This window comes from Rana temporaria, chromosome 11 (genome assembly GCF_905171775.1).
Source record: "Rana temporaria chromosome 11, aRanTem1.1, whole genome shotgun sequence".
Classification (NCBI taxonomy): Eukaryota; Metazoa; Chordata; class Amphibia; order Anura; family Ranidae; genus Rana; species Rana temporaria.
Genome location: NC_053499.1, coordinates 70,342,548 through 70,362,984, shown reverse-complemented (window position 1 = coordinate 70,362,984; position 20,437 = coordinate 70,342,548). Strand labels below are relative to the sequence as shown.

Sequence of the window (20,437 nt, the reverse complement as noted above, 5' to 3'; positions counted from 1 at the left end):
GGCGTCCTTTTTTACCCACAAATAGAGCTTTCTTTTGGTGGTATTTGATCACCTCTGCGATTTTTTTTTTTTGCGCAACAACTAAAAAAAGACCAAAAATTTTGAAAAAAATAAAGTTTTTATTTTTTTCTGTAATTTTTTTGTAAATAAGTAAGTTTTCTTTTTCAATTATGGGCACTGATATGGTGGCACTGATGGGCACAGATGAGATGGCACTGATGGACATCAACGAGGTAGTACTGACGGGCACAGTTGAGGTGGCACTGATTGGCGGCGCTGGTATGCGGCACTGATGGGCACACATAGGCGGCACTGATGGGCACACATAGGCGGCACTGATGGGCACACATAGTTGGCACTGATGGGCACTCATGGGCGGCACTGATGGGCACTCATGGGCGGCACTGATGGGCACTCATGGGCGGCACTGATGGGCACTCATGGGCGGCACTGATGGGCACTCATGGGCGGCACTGATGGGCACTCATGGGCGGCACTGATGGGCACTCATGGGCAGCACTGATGGGCACTCATGGGCGGCAGCACTGGGCACTCATGGGCAGCACTGGGCACTCATGGGCGGCACAGATGGGCACTGTGGGGTGGCACAGATGGGCACTGTGGGGTGGCACAGATGGGCACTGTGGGGTGGCACAGATGGGCACTGTGGGGTGGCACAGATGGGCACTGTGGGGTGGCACTGATGGACACTGTGGGGCGGCACTGATGGACACTGTGGGGCGGCACTGATGGACACTGTGGGGCGGCACTGATGGACACTGTGGGGCGGCACTGATTTACTTGTTGCCAGTCAGTGCCCATTTGTGGGCACTGATTGGCATCTTTTTTTTTTGCATCCTTTTTTTTCCCCAGACTTTTTTTTTTTTTTTTTGACTTTTTTTTTTCAATTTTTTTTGTTTTGCCCTTCCCTGGTGGGCATCCCTGGCGAGTGAGGAAGAGCCATCGACGGCTCTTCCTGTTTACACCGTGATCAGCCGTGGTTGGACACGGCTGATCACGTGGTAAAGAGTCTCCGTGAGAGACTCTTTACCGAGATCGGTGTTGCGGGGTGTCAGACTGACACCCCGCAACAACGATCGCCGCGATGCGCGCCCCCGGGGGCGCGCAGCGGCTAAGAATCCTGAGGACGTCATATGACGTCCGGTCAGGATTCTACAACCACTTTGCCGCCGTCAATCTGTCATTGGCGGGCGGCAAGTGGTTAAAGACTCATCTGCATCTCATATACAAAACTATATTTTTCTGAAATAATCACTTCTGATTGTGGCGTATACTAACCCTGATTTCTATAACGTTTCACATATTGTACTGTAAGTGGACAAATGAGGGCATAGATTTAGAACATGTTTTTCCACAAAATACATTTTACTGATTGGATCCAATTGAAAAAAAAAAATACTTGCTAAATGTTATGTGAATCTTGAGTGAAAACATAACAAAAATTGACCTCTTAGTGATGCTTTATGCACTTTAAAGAATCAAAGCCCATTTTTTGTTTTCTATATTTGGTTTAAAAAGTATCCTGTGCATTACTGTAAACACATACAGTAACTCCACGTTGTACTATTGAGGCAGTAAATATGCTTCGGAGCAAAAGCACATGGCTCCATAATTGCATCAAAAGCCCTGATTAATGTACACGTATGGCTGAGAACGCTAATCACTTCCTTTACATGGAAAAAATCAATACAAATTTTAATCACGTATTTTTCCTGCAAAGAAAATTTAAAACATTAAGGTGGTGAATGTACAGATCACAGTTTGTGAGAGATCTGCATAGATATAGTCACGGTTAGATTGGAGGCCATTAATCTCGCATCTATGTTTTGCCCTATCTGTATCCAATAAGTCTCAGATACATCAAGTACAAAAGCAAATTCACCAAGTTTATTGAATTAAAAGGTAAATTGTACAAATATACAAGTTGGTCCATCTTGGTTACTATGATACAATCTGCAGACACTGGCTTCCATTTTTAGGTATTGCTTTCCTTTCTTGGGTATCTGCTGGAAAAACAGAGCAAGTTTGTAACTCCTGATATTGCATAGTACACCACACATTTCTTGTGAATAGGTAAATATATAAACATCTAATTGATTATACATGACTATAAAAAATAAAATAAAAAAAAACACACACAAACCTGTTGTCAGATCAACTACCATGTCTTCTGTGTCCACATATGGGGCAATGATTCCCATTGCCTTCCGGATTCCAGAAACACTGACAATGTCTCCTGGGTGCACTTGCTGGGTCAGTTCTTTCAGATTCTCATTTACTTTGTCAGCTAAAACAAAACAAAACCAAGGTTGTACCAACAATTGAAGTTTTCTTTAACTTAATGTCCATGAGCTCAAAGTAATGCAGACAAAGCAGTATGTACCATGCCGTTTTTAAACTATATCAGCGTATAACACGCACATGCTATTTTCGCTCTTTTTTTGGATGAAAAAGTGTGTGTTATACGCCGATAAATACGGTAACTGGATTTCACATATGAAGATCCATTTTTTGTCAGCTGCCTTCACTGGTAAAAATAATTTTTGGGATTTAGACTGCTATTGAGACATTCTTTCAGATGAAATGAAAGGAGACAGGTATTTCCAGACAGACTATGTTTGGGATAATATTAGTGGTTTTTAACATTATGTCTTCTGCATTAGGCATGCTTAAAAACAGAAAAAACATTTAAAAAAGCGGGGGTCGGCAACCCATCAATCGCGGGCAGGTGACCAGTAGATTGGGACCTCCTACTCCTAGCTCAAGAAAGCAAGGGTAATCCCTGGAAATCGCACATCTATGGTGTCCAACTGCAATGAATGGAGTGGCAACCTCAGCCTGGAATCCAGCCAGGTCATGCTTCTAACACATTTTTACGTTGCGCGCCCCCCCCCCCCCCCCGAGCCTAGTCATGGGGATCCTACTGCTAGCCGTCCTCAGCCTCCTCCACTGCACCTTCGGTCTTTCACTCTACCTCCCCACCCCCACAGCCTCCTCTGCTGCTGTCATTGGTGAACAGTGGAGAGCAAGAGGCAGTACAGCTCTAGGTGGAGGGCGGGGGGAGGAGCTGGCATTCTGAGCATAACACACTCCTGATCCCTGCATTATGAGCCTTACACACTCTTGATATTTGCATTCCTTGAGGCTTCCCTTCCTGGTTCCCTACTGCGCATGCGTGAGTCATGCTGCGTGATTCCACTTGTCCCTGCTGTCTTCTGGGACCTGTGTCTCTCCCAGAAGGCGGGGGGGCAGAGGAGGTGCCAGACATGGTGTAGGTCGCTGCAGCGACCTATGCCCAAAAGTGGGAGTAAATACCTGGATTACACAGGTATCTGCTCCCTCCTCCCCCCTGAAAGGTGCCAAATGTGACACCAGAGGGGGGGGGGAATCCAAAGAGTGGAATTTCCATTTTTGGGTGGAACTCTGCTTTAAAACTTGAAGCCCGAAAAGAAGGAGCAGGGGCTTCTTTTCGGATGACAAATACACGTAGGGCAGCCCATTAAAGTAAGTGGGTTGGCCGTATGCGATATGCAAAACTGCACGCAAATCGTGAGTGGGAATGCAGCTGCGAGGATTAAGGCCACTTGCACACAGAAAATGCCACTTTTTTTACTAAATAAGGATGCATTGTCTTCTATGGAACATTGCACACAGCTGTGTTAAGATCAGCAATAGAGCGATGAGTAGGGAGCAGTAAAGTGGTACAGAAAATGTTATGTTTAAGTGCAGTAATTTACACACAAGTGTGTTTATGCATCTATACACCTTTACATACATATACAGCAATTGCGTATATTGCAACACTGGCAATAAAAGAAAAATTATATGTGTGCAAAGGTCTTAACAGAACATTTTACTAAGGCTCTTTCTTTCAACAAGATCCTGAGTATGAACATCAGTAAATTATTACGTCCATGTGCAACTGGCCTTAATGCCTTGTTTACAAAAATAATTGGGTAGAACATTCAAATCATGTCATTTTTGAAAAGCTGTAGTGCTTTCAAACTTTGCATTTGTTGTACAGAAACAATGTTTTGTAGTTCACTGTATTGTGGCATTTCCAAAGGGGGTTTTGTAATGTCCAATTAAGATCTGGCAAGATAACAATAGCAAAAAATGTTACTTGTCTAAATTGAAGTATGTGCATCAAGAACCTGCCTTTAGGTGGCTAAAAAAAAAAATTGTAAATAAATGGCAAAATATATTTCTGAACAATTGATAATTATTTTTAATGAAGTAGTCGATTTTTAATACATAAACAGTTTTATTGAAACTTACCATGGGCGTCCGCTCCATAGGGCAAGGGGGGTCAATTGACCCCCCCCCTGGAATCGTAAGAAGGTGTTGAATTGTGGCTGAGAAGCTTCACACTGCAGCAGCTCTCGCAGTGCTGACTGAACAGTATACTGAACTTTTCAGACGCTCCCTTGCTAACCCCTCCCATATAGGAAGTGTGGCCGGGAAAGTCTGCTTCAGGGCACTGTGTGGAAAGATATTGTATTTCCATATGTCCCTCCTGCTGGGCGGGGGCTGGGGCTAGAACGAGCTATGCACGGGTCTTATATGAGTGTGGTGATCATGATGCTGGCTTTGTGGCTCAGAGGATGCTGAGTGCAGGAGTGAAGAAAGTGTGATATTGGGCATGAAACAGGGAAGGTAAGGGTAAAGAAAGCAACATGCCCATGCATCCTACTCATGGCACTGTGTACAATACACTACTGCACTGCCACCAACTCCTAATATTATAAATACTTAGTTGCTGCTCACCATCAAATGTGTTTTCACATTCTACAACTTAATATATAAAGATTAATGGTGTTGCACTACCCTTTAACCATGTGCAGAAACATATTTTAAATAAATTATATAAAAAAGTTATAATTGAATACACAATCCCAGTGCAATAAATAAATATGCCAAAAAATATTCTCCAAAATATTACCACATATGTTGAAATATTATAAATAAATTGCATAAAAAATGGTAATTGAATACACAATACCAATGCTGCAAATATACTGATTAGAATATACCAATAAGTCACTTTTAACCCCCGCTAGTGGTCGAAGAACTCGTTTAATGCGACACGTGTATCGCCGCTGCTAAAGTGCCCCCCCCCCTGAAAAAATTTCAGCGGATGCCCATGAAACTTACCAATCTGAACTTCCTTTACAGATGGAGCCAACAGACAAACCATATTAGGAGGCGGCTTTGTGCTCAGGCGCTCATTCTGAACCTCTTGTAATTCCCAGAGTAATCTAGTGGTTTCATCCAACTTCTTCTGGAACTTCTCCGCTTCTGTAATTATATTGTATTAGTACAGAACTTGTAGACGCTGAATATCAATTTCAGTTCCCCAGCCATAACTACATTAATAAAAAAAACTAAAAAAAACACTCCCAGGTTATTTTATTATCTCAGTGATGTCTCACTTCCTCACATTATATCTTTTAGAATTTGTTTAACACTTGTAGTCTATCCTAACATATTACATGTGAGTTTTTTTTTGGGACTGATCGGAGGTCAGTAGTAAATATGGATACAGTACACACTTAATTTTTTTTTTTTTCTTGATAATAAAATTGCATAAAGAAAAATTCCTGTACATTTTTTTCAACACACCATTTACATTATTAGCACACCCCCTATATTTATTTACCACATAATATAATCAACAAAGTCTTCTGGTTATAATGAAATCACATTAGTGTGAATTTAATGCAACTCAGGGGATCTGTAGAAGCATAAAAAGCCCAGGAGTTGATGCCTTCAGTTTTTTTTGCTTTGTGTACTGGATGCCAGCTGTCATTGACAGCCAGTGATTTATGCCTGAACCTCTGCCAGGACCGGCTTATACCCTGTGTGGTTTGAAAACAAATAGCCACTCTCCCAGTGCCATTTTAAGATTTGACTGGGGAAGCAAGTGGTTAATGTCTAAAACCCATCCTGACCCTCAGCCAGAACAAGCTTTACCTTGGCCCCGAGAACCTACTACTGCCTACAACTTCCTATGAGGATACCGGCTAGTCTATTCTGGGCTCTAGCTTGGAGTACATCTTTCAAACACTGATTCAGCCACAGAAACAAAGCAATCTTTGTTACAGAAACATCACAGATGTGTGTACAAGATAACAAAAGAAAACCACTGTGTACAAGATGTATACCACCAGCAGCTGCAGCCTTATTATAAACACAGTCAAACCATAGCTGGGGAGCTGATGTTGTTTTCCCACCTTGAGAATCAAATGCCTCTTCAAATAATCCCAGACCCACAGACTTTAAACTTGCAAACTGGTCAGTGGTGCCAACACAGTCCGACTTCGCTGAGCTTTCACCAACTGCTGCCTGTAAAACAAGTATAGCAAATAAGATGACATACATATAAACACACACAAAATATATACAAAAAAAAAAAAATACTGTATATGTCATTTTATGCGTGAGAGAGCGCGCAAGAGTGAGAGAGCGAGAGAGCGAGAGAGAAAGAGCGCAAGAGCGAGCGCAAGAGCAGCAGAGTTGAAATATCTTAATATGCATAAAATAAAAAGGGTTGTAAACAAAAGCAAATAAGTGCAAAAATATTGACTTTTCCGCTCAATGTAAAATCCTATTCTTGGAGTCTATTGAGGAATACAGGACGTCATACTGTCAGCTTATATTGAAGCCTAAACACTGAGGGGTGGGATTTGTGTCCCTTAATGAACACCACTAAAAGGATTATACGAGGAGTACAAAAATACTATTTTCGTTCTCGTCTATAGGGGAGACACATGCATTAAAATTTCAGAGCGTTCAAAAGCAACCCAGGGATGGATGACTGCAAACAAAATGCTAACAGACCCATAAAAAACACAAGAGAAGTGAGAACTGCATGCAGCTTAACAAGCCACCCAAAAGGATCTTGCATCTTTGGCCTCTTGCACACTTGCTTTTACAGGCATTTGAGCTCTTTTTTTTTTCCTGCCCTTAAACTCCTGTCCGTAATAACCACTTGCTTCCCATGCCTATTCTGACACTACTTGCATAAATCACAAAATTCTGCTTTTTTTTTGCTATAAAACTACCTAGGCCCTAGAGAATAGAATGGCAGGTGTTATTTTTTTTTTGTCACAGTGCAGCGGTTTTTCAAAAGCATTTTTTTTGGGGGAAAAAAATAGGATTTTTGTACTTACCGTAAAATCCATTTCTCTGAGTTCATAGACGGACACAGCATCCTTTGACAGTAGGGTTATATCCGCTTCCCTTTAGGAGAGTTTAGGCAGAAAAAAAAGCACTTTAAGTAACACATTCCTCAGTGCAGCTCCTCCCAGGGGGCGTGGCCCCCAGGGTATAACCCACACCCTGCTCTAGCAGCCTCAGTTCGTAACAAGCAGTACAAACAAAGGAGGGGTGGGTGCTGTGTCCGTCTATGAACTCAGAGAAATGGATTTTACGGCGAGTACAAAAATCCGATTTTCTCTTCCGTTCATAGATGGACACAGCATCCTTTGACAGTAGGGACGTCCCCAAGCAGTGTAAAAAAATTTAGAGGGGTGGGAAAACAACACAGCAAACCAGGTTACACCCCAAACAAAACCGGAGTTGCTCAACGGAAAAAATCCAACCATAAACTGCCGCCTGTAACACCTGCAGCCGAAGGAGGCATCAGAAGATGCACACACATCCACCTTGTAAAACTTTGAAAAAGTGTGGTTCGACGACCAGGTCGCAGCCCTACACCCCTGTAACACAGAGGCATGATGCCGGAAAGCCCAAGAGGCCCCGATCGCCCTGGTCGAATGCGCAATAACCCGAAAGGGGGGCGCACGCCCCTTCAGGGCATAGGCCTGAAGCACAATCCGTCGGATCCACCTAGAAATGGTGGCCGACGAGACTGCCAGGCCCTCTTGTAGGACCAGCCACTGACACGAACAGTGAGTCTGACTTCTGGAACGGAATCGTAGCAGATAAGTACACTCGTAGGGCCCGAACCACATCCAGAGGATGTAAAGTGGTCTCCTCCTGGCATTTCGGCCAAGGACATAAGGATGGAAGAACAATGTCCACATCAATGTGAAAAGCCGAAACGACCTTAGGGAGAAAAGACGGCTGCGGCCGCAGCACCACCTCATCCTTATGGATAACCAAGTAGGGAGCCTTGCAAGACAAGCCTGCCAGTTCAGACAGACACTCGTCTGATCGAGGTAATTGCTACCAGAAAAAAAAATCACCTTTGTGAGTTAGAGCAGAAATCTAACTCTTAACCGCAATTAAGGCGAGAGCCTGATCCACACCCTGCTGTAAAAACAGCAGAATCCTGTACACCACGTATGTACGAGGGTGCCATTTCATCTCCTCACACACAGAGATGTAGGCCTTCCACGTATGATAGTAAATCCTACGTGAGGTAGACTTCCGTGCAGGCAGCACGGTAGAGACCACCAAGCCCAATAGGCCTCGGTCCTTCAGACCCTGGCTCTCAACAGCCACGCCGCTAAAGCCAGTGGCTGTAAAACAGGGTGGAAGATCGGACCCTGTAACAGAAGATCAACTCCCAGGGGAAGACGCTAGGGGGCGTCTGCCACTAGACGCACCAGGTCCGCGCACCAGGAGCGAAGCGGCCAATCTGGGGCAATCAGGATTGATAGAATCCCTTCGGCTTCCACTCTGCGCATGCAGGCGAGGAAGAAGCTTCCGAGGAGAGAAGGTGTAAATTAGGCGATAGTGACCCCAAGGAGCCACCAACGTGCCTGACGCAACCGCCCATGGGTCTCTTGACCCCCCAACGGTCGGAGAGGAGAGACCTCCACTGAGCCGCGAATTCGCGAAGCCAGTCCCCTACCCGAGACACAGGCGGGGGCAGACCGTCAGGCGGAAGCACGTATGTCTGCAGACTTGTTGGGCTTGCGGTACCAGGTGCGCTGCTGCCCCGCGGGGGTCTTAGCACCTTGTAAACCTTCCCCCACCGCACAGGGCGGGTGAAAAAAAAACGCTTGGGGGTAGTAAAGGAGGGTCCTTGCACATGGCAAGGTCCCTAGCCCTTCCCAGACTGTGGGAACAGCATGCTCTTACCACCCGTGGCATCCTCAATGATGCCATTCAGGGAAGTCCCAAAAGGACCGTTCACCCTTAAAGGCCATCCACCGAGGCCTTCTTTGAGGACTAGTCTGCAGACCAGCACTTCAGCCACACAAGGTGGCGCAGTACCACCGTATAGGCGGAAGCCCTGGAAAGCAAGAGCGTAACCAGGACCGACTCACAGACAAATTCTAAGACCCCAAACTAATTGTTCAGCCAGGTCCTTGCAGGTCTCGGAAGCATCCTGCTCCTGCAGCAAAAAAACGTTGCCCGTGCAGTCAGAGCCCGAGACACCAGAGCTCCGGCCAAAAACCAGTCTCACAGCCGAACCCCCTACCGTGAAGATGGAGCGGGCCACAGCCTCCATTCTCCCATCCGCGGGGTCCTCAAAGGCAGGAGCCCCATCCACATGGTGGTTAGCTCAACCTGGACACTGGAGGGTCCACGGACGGAGGAGAGACCCATTTTACCAAAAAAGGTCCTCCACAAAGTGATAACGGGTCGCAATGCAAAAACTGTCTGCGGCGTATCCCATTCCTTGTAGAACAACTGTCCCAAAAAAAAGGAACACAAGGAAAAAATTGTCAGTGCGTGGCGGTTCGTGACCCAAAAGGGACTGGCACAGCAGGTGCCCCCGCCCCATCCTCAAGTACTGAGTATTACGCCTGCAGAAAAAATAGCTCCAACAATACCTAAAAGCAACCGACCCTGAATCAGAGTCGCTCTCACTGTGTGCGTGGGTTAAGCCCGCATCATCTGACAATACAGTGTCAGAGATATCCCCAGAAGCAGGCCAGGGAGGGGGGCGCTAATATACCCCCCATCCGGCCACTAGTCGCTTCAACCCGGCGAGAAAAAACGCCACCGCCATTGCCATAGCAGATGGGGGAGGGGCAGCAAGGGTTAACACAGGCTTACAGGGGAAGAGTACCTGACCAGGTACTACAATGCCCCCCCCTGCTGTTTCACCTACCTGCAAAGCAGAAGTACCCACGGTCACCTCCCGGCCGTTACAGAGCATGGGGGACCCCCAGGGAAACTCACCATCCCTCCTGGTGCAGCGCGGTCTGAGAGAGCCTGTGCGTGTACTGAGAAGCCGGCTGCGCTGCGTCTGTCTCCCTCAGCAGATTTGCGGTCTTTCTGCAGCACTAAAACGGCCACACGAGGCCAAACGAATTTCAAGATGGCTGCCGAATGAGAAAAAAACAGCCTAGGACCACAAGAATATGGCCGCCGAGCTATATAAGGCACGACTGACAAAATGGCGGCCGTTGCGCATTTAAAAAGACAGTGACACACCAAAAACAGCACAGCACAAAATTCACATTCCAGCACACAAAAAGGCCCTGGAGTGAACACACACAGCCCTGCAGTGAACACACACAACCCCCATTACGCACACAGGTCCAGGTGATAGGAGACCCCAGAAAAAAAAAACCCTCACAGCCGTCACTCAAAAGGGAAAGGAGGGAGAGGAAATAAGGGAGAGAGGAAAGCAGGGCAAGCCCTCAGTCGACCTCCCAGGGGAAAATTCTAGCCAGACCACTTACCTGAGCAAGGGGCCACTACTTACCCGTCCTGCGACCACCGGCTGGAGGTATCCCAGACAGATCCAACGTCCGCTAAACGGCATGGCTGTCGGCCAGACACACTGTGACAAAGCCATAAAAGACCGGTCATATGTGTGCCCTAGAACAAAATGTTCCCCGGCCGCCCCTGGAGCAACGGGGCCTGTCGTGGATGTCCCAAAGCTGAGCTAAGGGCCGGCACACGCTCGATGGCAAATAATAAAAGCGAAAAAAAAAAAAAAAAAAGGAAGAAAAAAATCTCCAGAGTACAGGACTCCAGAAGTGCCTGACCTCTGTCGTTAGGTAGGAAAAAACTGAGGCTGCTAGAGCAGGGTGTGGGTTATACCCGGGGGGCCACGCCCCCCCTGGGAGGAGCTGCACTGAGAAATGTGTTAACACTTAAAGTGCTTTTTTTCTGCCTAAACTCTCCTAAAGGGAAGCGGATATAACCCTACTGTCAAAGGATGCTGTGTCCGTCTATGAACGGAAGATAAATTAATAAGTGTGAACCAGTTTTTTCTACCATGTCTTGGTGGCTCCGACAGACCATTATTCAAGCTTATGGTCTCAAAGATGGGATGCCACCCTTTCCTGTCAAGACGCATGCCACTAGATCTGCAAGTGCCTCTGGCATCAGGGTACCATTTCTCAAATTTACATGGCTGCCATCTGATCTTCACACATTCAGTTTCAAAATGATTAAAAATAAATTCAAATAAAAGATTGAAAGCACCCCCAAGCTCTTGTGCCAGCGAATGCATACATGGGTTATGCACACATATGTAAAAGTTGTTGCACCACACATGTGAGGTATTGCTGTAAATATTGTAGCGAGAGCAATAATTCTAGAACCAGACCTCACAAAGATTGGAGTACCTTACTTATAGCATAGCACAAAGTGTTGCATGTACATTTAGAAAATAATCCAGGCCTTTTTAAAGCAATCTACTGAGCTGGCCAGGAACCAGCTCTTGCGGGAGTCTATTCCACATTTTCACAGCTCTTACTGTAAAGAAACCTTTCCGTATTTGGAGATTAAAAATTTCTCTTCCTCCAGATGTAAAGGGTGCCCCCGTGTCCTCTATGATAATGTTAAAGTGAATAACTCAAAACCACATTGACTATATGGACCACTTATGTATTTATACATGTTGATCATATCCCCCCCTTAATCTCCTCTTCGAGAGAATAAATTCTGTTCCTCTAATCTTTTCTCATAGCGGATATCCCCCATGCCTTTTAACAGTTTGGTTGCCATTCTCTGCAGTTCCTCAATATCCTTTTTGTAAACTGGTGTCCAAAACTGAACTGCATATTCAAGGGGAGGACTAATAATTTGTACAGGGGTAAAATGATCTCTTTCTCTCTGGAGTCTATACCTCTCTTTTTTTTTTTTTTTTGTATTAAAAGGATTTTGCTCTGGAAACTGCAGCATGGCATTGCATACTAAATATTAAGCTTATGATCTACCAGAACACCCAGATCCTTCTCCACCATTACTTCCCCCAGTTGTACGCCCATTAGTATGTATGACGCATGCATATTCTTAGCCCTCAAGTGCATAACTTTACATTTATCAACATTAAACCTCATCTGCCACATAGTCGCCCAATTAGTGCATTGAGGTTGGCTTGTAAATTGGAGACATCCTGTAAAGACGTTATTCCACTGCATAGCTTGGTGTCATCTGCAAAGACTGAAATGGTACTTTTAATTCCAGACCCAATATCATTTATAAAGATATTAAAAAGTAAGGGTCCCAACACTGAACCTTGGGGTACACCATTGATAACCTTAGACCATTCAGAGTAAGAATCATCAACCACTACTCTCTGAATTCTGTCGTTTAGCCAGTTTTCTATTATTTACAAACTGATCTTTCCAAGCCTTTTACCTTACACATGAGCCGTGTGTGTGAACTGTATCGAATGCTTTTGCAAGAATACCACGTCCGCACCCACCCCTCTGTTCAAGGTTTTACTTCCCACCTCATAAAAAGAAATCAGATTTGTTTGACAATATGTTAATAGATTACCCTCAAATAAGGACACTAGCATGGAAATAAATTTAGCTACAATATATCACACTTTGCAATAGCAATACTAATATCATAGGTACCTGACTGTAAAATTGTTACCTTATTTTGCTCTCTTTCTGTTCTGGAATATTCTCCATCACTAAACGCGTCAAGAATACAGTCCACCATCCCATAAGGTTGGTTAGTTATATTATCCATGAATTGCTGTATGCTAAAAAATACAAATTCATTTTGTAGATTTATATATACTGAATGTTTTGCATAATAAAAATGGCCTGATACAGATCTCAATATGGAAGTATTTAGGACTTGTTAGCACAAAGCACAGTTAACAACCAAAGTTAAAAGGGTTGTAAAGGAATTTTCTTTTTTTCATAATAAGCATCCTTTACCTGCAGACATTCCTCTTTTCACTTCCCCATTGTTCGTTTTTGCTCAGAAGTTGCTCTATTTCTTCTCTGTTCACTTCCTGCTTGTCTGATTTTACTCACCACCGTGATGGGAGGCTTTATTGCGGTGGTCAGTAACGTGCTCACCCCCTCCTGGGAACTACATCTGTGTGGCAGGACGCTCTCTACATGTTAGAGACTTCAAGGAGGTGTCAATTACTGGGCGTGCCAAAAATTAATACTGGGAAATGTAGTTCTTACATGAACGATCGCCGCAAACCAGGAAGTGAATGAGAGAACAGAAACTAGAACTCTGGAGGTGATATAGATGAAGGAATTTAATAGGTATTTACTCGTTTTTTAACAGAATCATTACACTATTCTGTCTGTCTACCTTGCAGACATTAATTTGAGGCAAAAAAATGTTTTCCTTTACAACTCCTTGAAGCAATCTTAGTTTAATTATAAATATAATAAAATGCATTTTCAAATAGAGCTAGTTTAGTAACCTGATTCTATCTTGATATGCAGATCTTCCACATATAAACATGACTATAAGAGTGAAAGTAGTAGCTGGCATAAAAAAACTTTTTTACAGTAAATGCAGACTTGCATAAATAGGACATCATTAGAGGTAACTTATTTCAATTGTACAAAAAATGGTTCCACTTTATTTGTAATGTAGTGTGCATGGGATGGGGTTGTGGCAATAGAATGAGGATTGGGGTTCTTTTAACACAACACTAGTTATGCACAAAACCTATTTCAACTTAAAGTGGTTATAAAGACTGAAGGTTTTTTACCTTCATGTATTCTATGCATGAAAATAAAAAACCTTCAGTGTGTAGCTCCCTCCTCAGCGCTTCCTAATACTTACCTGAGCCCGATCTTGACCCAGTCCACTGAGTGTAAAGCAGCAAAAAGTAGTATTAGCCCACTGGCAGACACAGCAAGAGAGTAGTTGTCTGCTAACTGCAATGCACTATTGAGAGGAGGGTAATTTATGGAAAAGCAAAAAAAAAAAAAAAAGAAGAAAAACAAGACTTGCTGAACCAGAGTAGCACTTTTCAGAAAAAAAGTATTACACATACATACATTATATATTATTTTTAATTATTATTTTTTTAAATATATAATGTGCGATTCTGCACTTTCACCTATGGGGTGCACTGGTTAGGCACACAGCTAACCCTTTTTATCACCCTAGATGTTTAACCATATATATATATATATATATATATATATATATATATACACACACACATATATATATACATATATATACACACACATATATATACATATATATACACACACATATATATACATATATATACACACACACACACACACACACACACACACACATATATACACACACACACACACAGTACAGACCAAAAGTTTGGACACACCTTCTCATTCAAAGAGTTTTCTTTGTAGATTCACACTGAAGGCACCAAAACTATGAATTAACACATGTGGAATTATACATAACAAAAAAGTGTGAAACAACTGAAATATAGATTTCATATTCTAGGTTCTTCAAAGTAGCCACCTTTTGCTTTGATTACTGCTTGGCACACTCTTGGCATTCTCTTGATGAGCTTCAAGAGGTAGTCACCCGGCGCAGCACCCCATCACTCGCCTTCTTGGTCAAATAGCCCTTACACAGCCTGGAGGTGTGTTTGGGGTCATTGTCCTGATGGATGGAATAGCATGCCGCTGCAAGATTCTGTGGTAGCCATGCTGGTTCAGTATGCCTTCAATTTTGAATAAATCCCCAACAGTGTCACCAGCAAAGCACCCCCACACCATCACACCTCCTCCTCCATGCTTCACGGTGGGAACCAGGCATGTAGAGTCCATCCGTTCACCTTTTCTGCGTCGCACAAAGGCACGGGGGTTGGAACCAAAGATCTCAAGTTTGGACTCATCAGACCAAAGCAGATTTCCACTGGTCTAATGTCCATTCCCTGTGTTCTTTAGCCCAAACAAACAAGTCTCTTCTGCTTGTTGCCTTTCTTTAGCAGTGGTTTCCTAGCAGATATTCTACCATGAAGGCCTGATTCACACAGTCTCCTCTTAACAGTTCTAGAGATGTGTCTGCTGCAAAAGGTGGCTACTTTGAAGAACCTAGAATATGAAATATAATTTCAGTTGTTTCACACTTGTTTGTTATGTATAATTCCACATGTGTTACTTCATAGTTTTGAAAATAAAGAAAACTCTTTGAATGAGAAGGTGTGTCCAAACTTTTGGTCTGTATTGTATGTCCATTGTTTATAGATGCTATAAAACTTTTGTGCAAACCAATCAATCATTCTATGCTTATTGGGTTTTTATTTTTCCAAAAATATGTAGCGGAATACATTTTTTTTATTTTTTTTTATTGGATAGGTTTTATAATAGAAGGTAAACATTTTTTTTTTTTTTTCAAAAGTGTCAGTCTTTTTTTGTTTATAGTGCAAAAAAAAAAAAAGTGCAGTGGTGATCAAATACTACCGAAAGAAAGCTCTAACAAATTACTAATGCAGTGCCGTATAGAAAAAAGTGGCCTGGCCATGAATCTTCCGGAGGTCAAGTGGTTAAATCTACTTCTCTGGTTACCTAATCAAACAGAAATTGCAAAAGACAAGTACATTATTTAGAAACTGATACACGTATACAGACAGGAGATAACTTTGCTTCTGTACCTGAAAGTCCCCTGAAGACTTGGGTCTTCTCCATACATTGTGTAAATTAGATCAGAATCATCCTTGCCAATGTTTGCAAAGGTAGAGTCATAGGATGGTGCGTAGGAGGTGAATGGCCCATAGTTCAAGTATAACACTAAGAATAAATCACACAAATTTGCATTACAATCATGATAGGACAAACTATACATGCTCAATTTCATATTTACAACTAGGTCTACAATTTCCTTTACACAGAATAAATCTTATGCATCAATGGAAAACCAGATGGTGGCTTTGCAAATCTGAGAAACGGATGCCCCCCAAAGGCCCAAGAAGCACTTACTGATCTAGTAGAGTGTGCCTTAAAAAGAAAGGGTGGAACCTTTATATTAGGCCTATTAGGCTTGTATAATCTATTAGAGCCACCAAGAAATAGTGGAATTAAAAGCTGGTTTCCCCTTTAGGCCGAGTACTCACGAGCAGACATGTCCGATGAAACCGGTCCGCGGACCGTTTTCATCGGACATGTCTGCCCGGGGACTTCTGTTCGATGGGTGTACACACCATCGAACAGAGGTCCGCGCGTAAACAATACACGGGGCGTGTCCGCGGTGTCGCCCTGACAATGACGCGGCGACGTGGGCGGCCTGCCTTTAAAATGCTTCCACGCATGCGTCAAAGTCATTCGACGCATGCCATGGATGGCGGGCGGCCGGACATGTACGGTAGGTCTGTACAGACGACCGTACATGTCGGGGGCACAGGTTTCCAGCGGACTGTTTTAAAGCAAGTCCAGGAAACAGTTGTCCGCTGGAAACCTGTCCGATCCGCCCGAAAATGGTCCGCTCGGGCCTACACACGGCCGAACATGTCTGCTGAAACTGGTCTGCGGACCAGTTTCAGCAGAGATGTTTGGTCGTGAGTACGGGGCCTTACAGGAATCCTTAGAAATGACAAAAACAGCCAGTCTTTCTGAAAGTGTAAAGAGTGAAAAAAGGAGAAAACACAAAAGTCTACTTAAAGTGGCATTAAACCCAAAACAAAATGTTATTATACATTGCAGCTTACCAAATAGATGCAGTGGCTGCATTTTTTTTTTTTTAGGCTTTTTTCGCTTCCATTTTTCCCCATTGATCTGGCCAGTAACACACATCCTATAATATACAAGTGGGAAGACTACCTCATGCTGAAAAAGGCAGGAAGAAGTAGTGAACAGTATGTATGCAACACTGCAGTCAGTGACATGGGGCTCAATAGAGGTCAATTATCAATAACGCCTACAAGGGCTATGTTTACAAAGTAAAACAAAACTGGCAGTCAGTTCTAGAGAGTTTGCTGGTATAGCTGCTTTTTAACGAATAATACATACCCGAAGAAAATTTTAACAGTTAACTTTAAAAACTTGCAAAAAATAAAAATAAAATATATATGGCTGGTTTACCTGGAGTGACTTTGTTGCGTTTATCTTCCTTGAATCCTTGCAAGCAATTTATCCCTGTTTGTAGCCGGCCAGCTGTGGACCCAAGAATGGCAGTTCCATGTCCTGGTTCTAAAGAAAGGGGTTTCAAAATTAAGTAAAAATGTTAGAGTGGTGCACAGTATTGCAGTCTAGAAATCTACTTGTCTTGCAAATTTAAATACCCCACTGTAATTTACACCTAACAGTATGTTTATATCAAGAAAAAAAAAAAAGGTACACGGACATTTGATTTACTGATTCTACAACCTAGAAGTGTTTTTTTTTCTTTCTATTAGGACACACAAAAAAAAAAAAAAAAAGGGGGGGGGGGGCTAGTACATAGATAAAAAACGAAAGATATCATTTAAAAAAAAAAAAAAAAAAAAAAAAAAAAAAAACTTACATTATATAAAAACTACATAAACATTTTTTGTGCACATGAAGAGCCTGCAGTAAAATTCAGAACTTTCCAGGGATCTTGTGGAAGGATGTGTCCTCATCTACTGTATAGATGCCGAGGCAAGGCAAGTATATTATTTAAAAGCTGAACTCCAGAAATTTAGCAACTTTGTAAAAAGTTCAGGCACACTGACATTCTGCACTCCAGGCACTTTATGCTCTGGTTTCGTCCCCTTTAATTTAAAGTGGCAGTTTCTATTGCTGTCAATGCCCCCGCCCCCCGGGTTAGAGAGGCTCACCCTCTCCATTTGTCCTGTTTGCCATATTTATTGAAAGTGAACGAAAATTTTAAATTCCCCAGAAAAAGTAAGAGGGGAAAATATTTCAATGGGGAGACTAGTTCTGGCATCCTGGGGGTCCCCAAGGAATTTCCTTAATTTGCAGGGAGTGAAGGGAAAATCTCCACAATGGGACACAGCGAAAATTCTGACAGGGGTTATGACCCACTCTTGCTCTATCCAAAATGAAAAAAAAAAAAAGAAATTCCTATAGTTCCATCATAAGTCCATGCAGCGGCTATGTCCGCTCCTCCCCTCCTCCTGCCCAATCACAGAAGCCTTTGTATTATATGAACTGGGACTTAACTCACAGTATGCCTGCACTTTTTACAAAGTTGCTAAACTCCTGGAATTCAGGTTTAATAACGTTTTAAGTGGACCTTATGGCAAGGTTTGATTTAAAGATTCTTTGTATATGTTTTCCAGTTTATGCTCAACTCCTGTCTCAGAAATCCTGTTGTCCAAGAAGTTCAAGCTGAACTGCTGTTTTACAACAAGGCCAAGCTGAACTTCTCATACAAGTTAAAAAAAAAAAAAAGTGATTCAAACCCTCTCCTCCCAAAAATATTTCCACCCATGGTTTTAGTTCAAGCCTTTGTTCCTGCAACAACATAACTATTACATACAGTTAGGTCCATATATTTTTGGACACAGGCACAATTTTCACACTTTTGGCTCTGTATGTCACCAGAATTAAATTAAAATGAAACAATCCAAATAAATTTGAAGTGCAGACTTTCAGCTTTAATTCAAGGGGTTGAACATAAATATCAAGTACAAATTGTAGGAACCATTTTTATACACAGCCCCCCCCCCCCCATTTCAGGGACTCAAATGTAATTGGACAAATAATATAATCAAATAAAATGTTAAAGCGGGGGTTCACCCTATACATTTTTTTTTTCAAGCATTAAATTAAGCATAGTAGCGCGAGCTACAGTATGCCTTTATTTATTTATTTTGCCCCGTACTCACTGTTTAATCCTATAGTGAAGATTCAGACTCCCCGCGGGGAATGGGCATTCCTATCCAGAGGGAAGATGATTGACGGCCGGCTCTGGCGCGTCACGCTTCTCCGGAAATAGCCGAAATAGGACTTGGCTCTTTACGGCGCCTGCGCCTAGTCTTTGCGCAGGCGCCGTATAGCGCCGTGAAGAGCAGAGACCTACTCCGGCTATCTTCGGGGAGCGTGACGTGCCATGTTGTGAATGGGTTTTTCAAGTTGAAGTTGAAGTTTAATGCGAAACGCGTCAGCTGTTTTCCCCACTGTGTGCTGATTGTTGTAGTGCATTTTTTTCTTTACCAATAAAGGGCACGTCTTTTTTAAGACTTTTGGAGTGCGGCTGTCCATATATTTCTCCTTATGCTGCCATTTTTCTAATGGATTGGTTTTGTTTTTTGAAGCCTTACAATGGCCTTTTTCACTTGCATGGACAGCTCATTTGAACACATGATGTGGGTTCACGGCAATAGATTCCAAATGCAAATACCACACTTATGCCGCGTACACACGATCAGTCCATCCGATGAGAACGGACCGATGGACTGTTTTCATTGGTTAACCGATGAAGCTGCCTGATGGTCCATCGCGCCTACACACCATCGGTTAAAAAAACGATCGTGTCAGAACGCAGTGGATTTTTAACCGATGGTTGTGCCTACTAACGATCGTTTTTTCCCATCGGTTAGGAATTCATCGGTTAAATTTAAAACAAGTTGGCTTTTTTTTAAACCAATGGTTAAATAACCGAAGGCGCCAACACACGATCAGTGTTGACCGATGAAAACGGTCCATCAGACCATTCTCATTGGTTTAACCGTGTGTACGCGGCATTAGAATCAACTCCAGACCCTTTTACCTGCTTAATTGATGAAGAAATAACAAAAGGAGTAGCCCACACCTGGCCAGGAAACAGCTTTTGTCCCTTGAATAGAAGGGGGGGGGGGGGGGGGGCTATTAAGAGCTGTAATTCCTAAATCTTTCCTCCAATTTGGATTTAAATACTCTCAAATTAAACCTGAGAGAGTGTGCACTTTCAGCCCATATGCATTATAGAACTATAACTTGAATACCTGGAATAAAATAAAATAAAAATTGCCTGTGTCCAAATATATATGAACACACACACACATTTATATTATATTATATTATATTATATAATATATATATATATATATAATATAAAATATACACACACACACAAATCAGCCTTAACTTTATGACTACCCACCCAATACAAAAAAGGTCTCCCTTTTGCCACAAAAAAAAAGCTTGGACCCATTGAGGCATGGTTACCACTAGACCTCTGAAGGTATGCAGAGGTATCTGGCACCAAACTGTCAGTAGCAGATCCTTTACATCATTTTAAATTTTAAGTTGTCTGCTGAAAGAAGCCACTGCCATTGGGACATGCACTTGGTGAGCAACAATGTTCATGGTACGTGTCAAGTAGCATCCATATGAACGGCAGGACCCAAAGTTTCCCAGCA

The 20,437-nt window shown here is 42.9% G+C and overlaps 1 protein-coding gene across 2 annotated transcripts in view; it reads right to left on the bottom strand.

Annotated features, from left to right (window-relative positions):
* Window positions 1–1,881: 1,881 nt before the first annotated feature.
* The window catches only part of BRD7 (bromodomain containing 7), a 64,773-nt gene continuing 46,217 nt past the window's right edge, over window positions 1,882–20,437 (bottom strand). Inside the window, exons 11-17 of one of the 2 annotated variants that reach the window (XM_040328711.1) lie at window positions 17,193–17,300; window positions 15,770–15,905; window positions 12,784–12,895; window positions 6,255–6,366; window positions 5,176–5,319; window positions 2,165–2,308; window positions 1,882–2,024 (exon numbers count right to left, since the gene is read on the bottom strand). In XM_040328711.1, coding sequence (XP_040184645.1) covers window positions 1,963–2,024; window positions 2,165–2,308; window positions 5,176–5,319; window positions 6,255–6,366; window positions 12,784–12,895; window positions 15,770–15,905; window positions 17,193–17,300 — 818 coding nt within the window. In that variant the 3' untranslated portion in view covers window positions 1,882–1,962. Of the gene's footprint in view, window positions 2,028–2,164; window positions 2,309–5,175; window positions 5,320–6,254; window positions 6,367–12,783; window positions 12,896–15,769; window positions 15,906–17,192; window positions 17,301–20,437 lie in introns of both variants that reach the window. The other variant, XM_040328710.1, reaches the window with a different exon arrangement.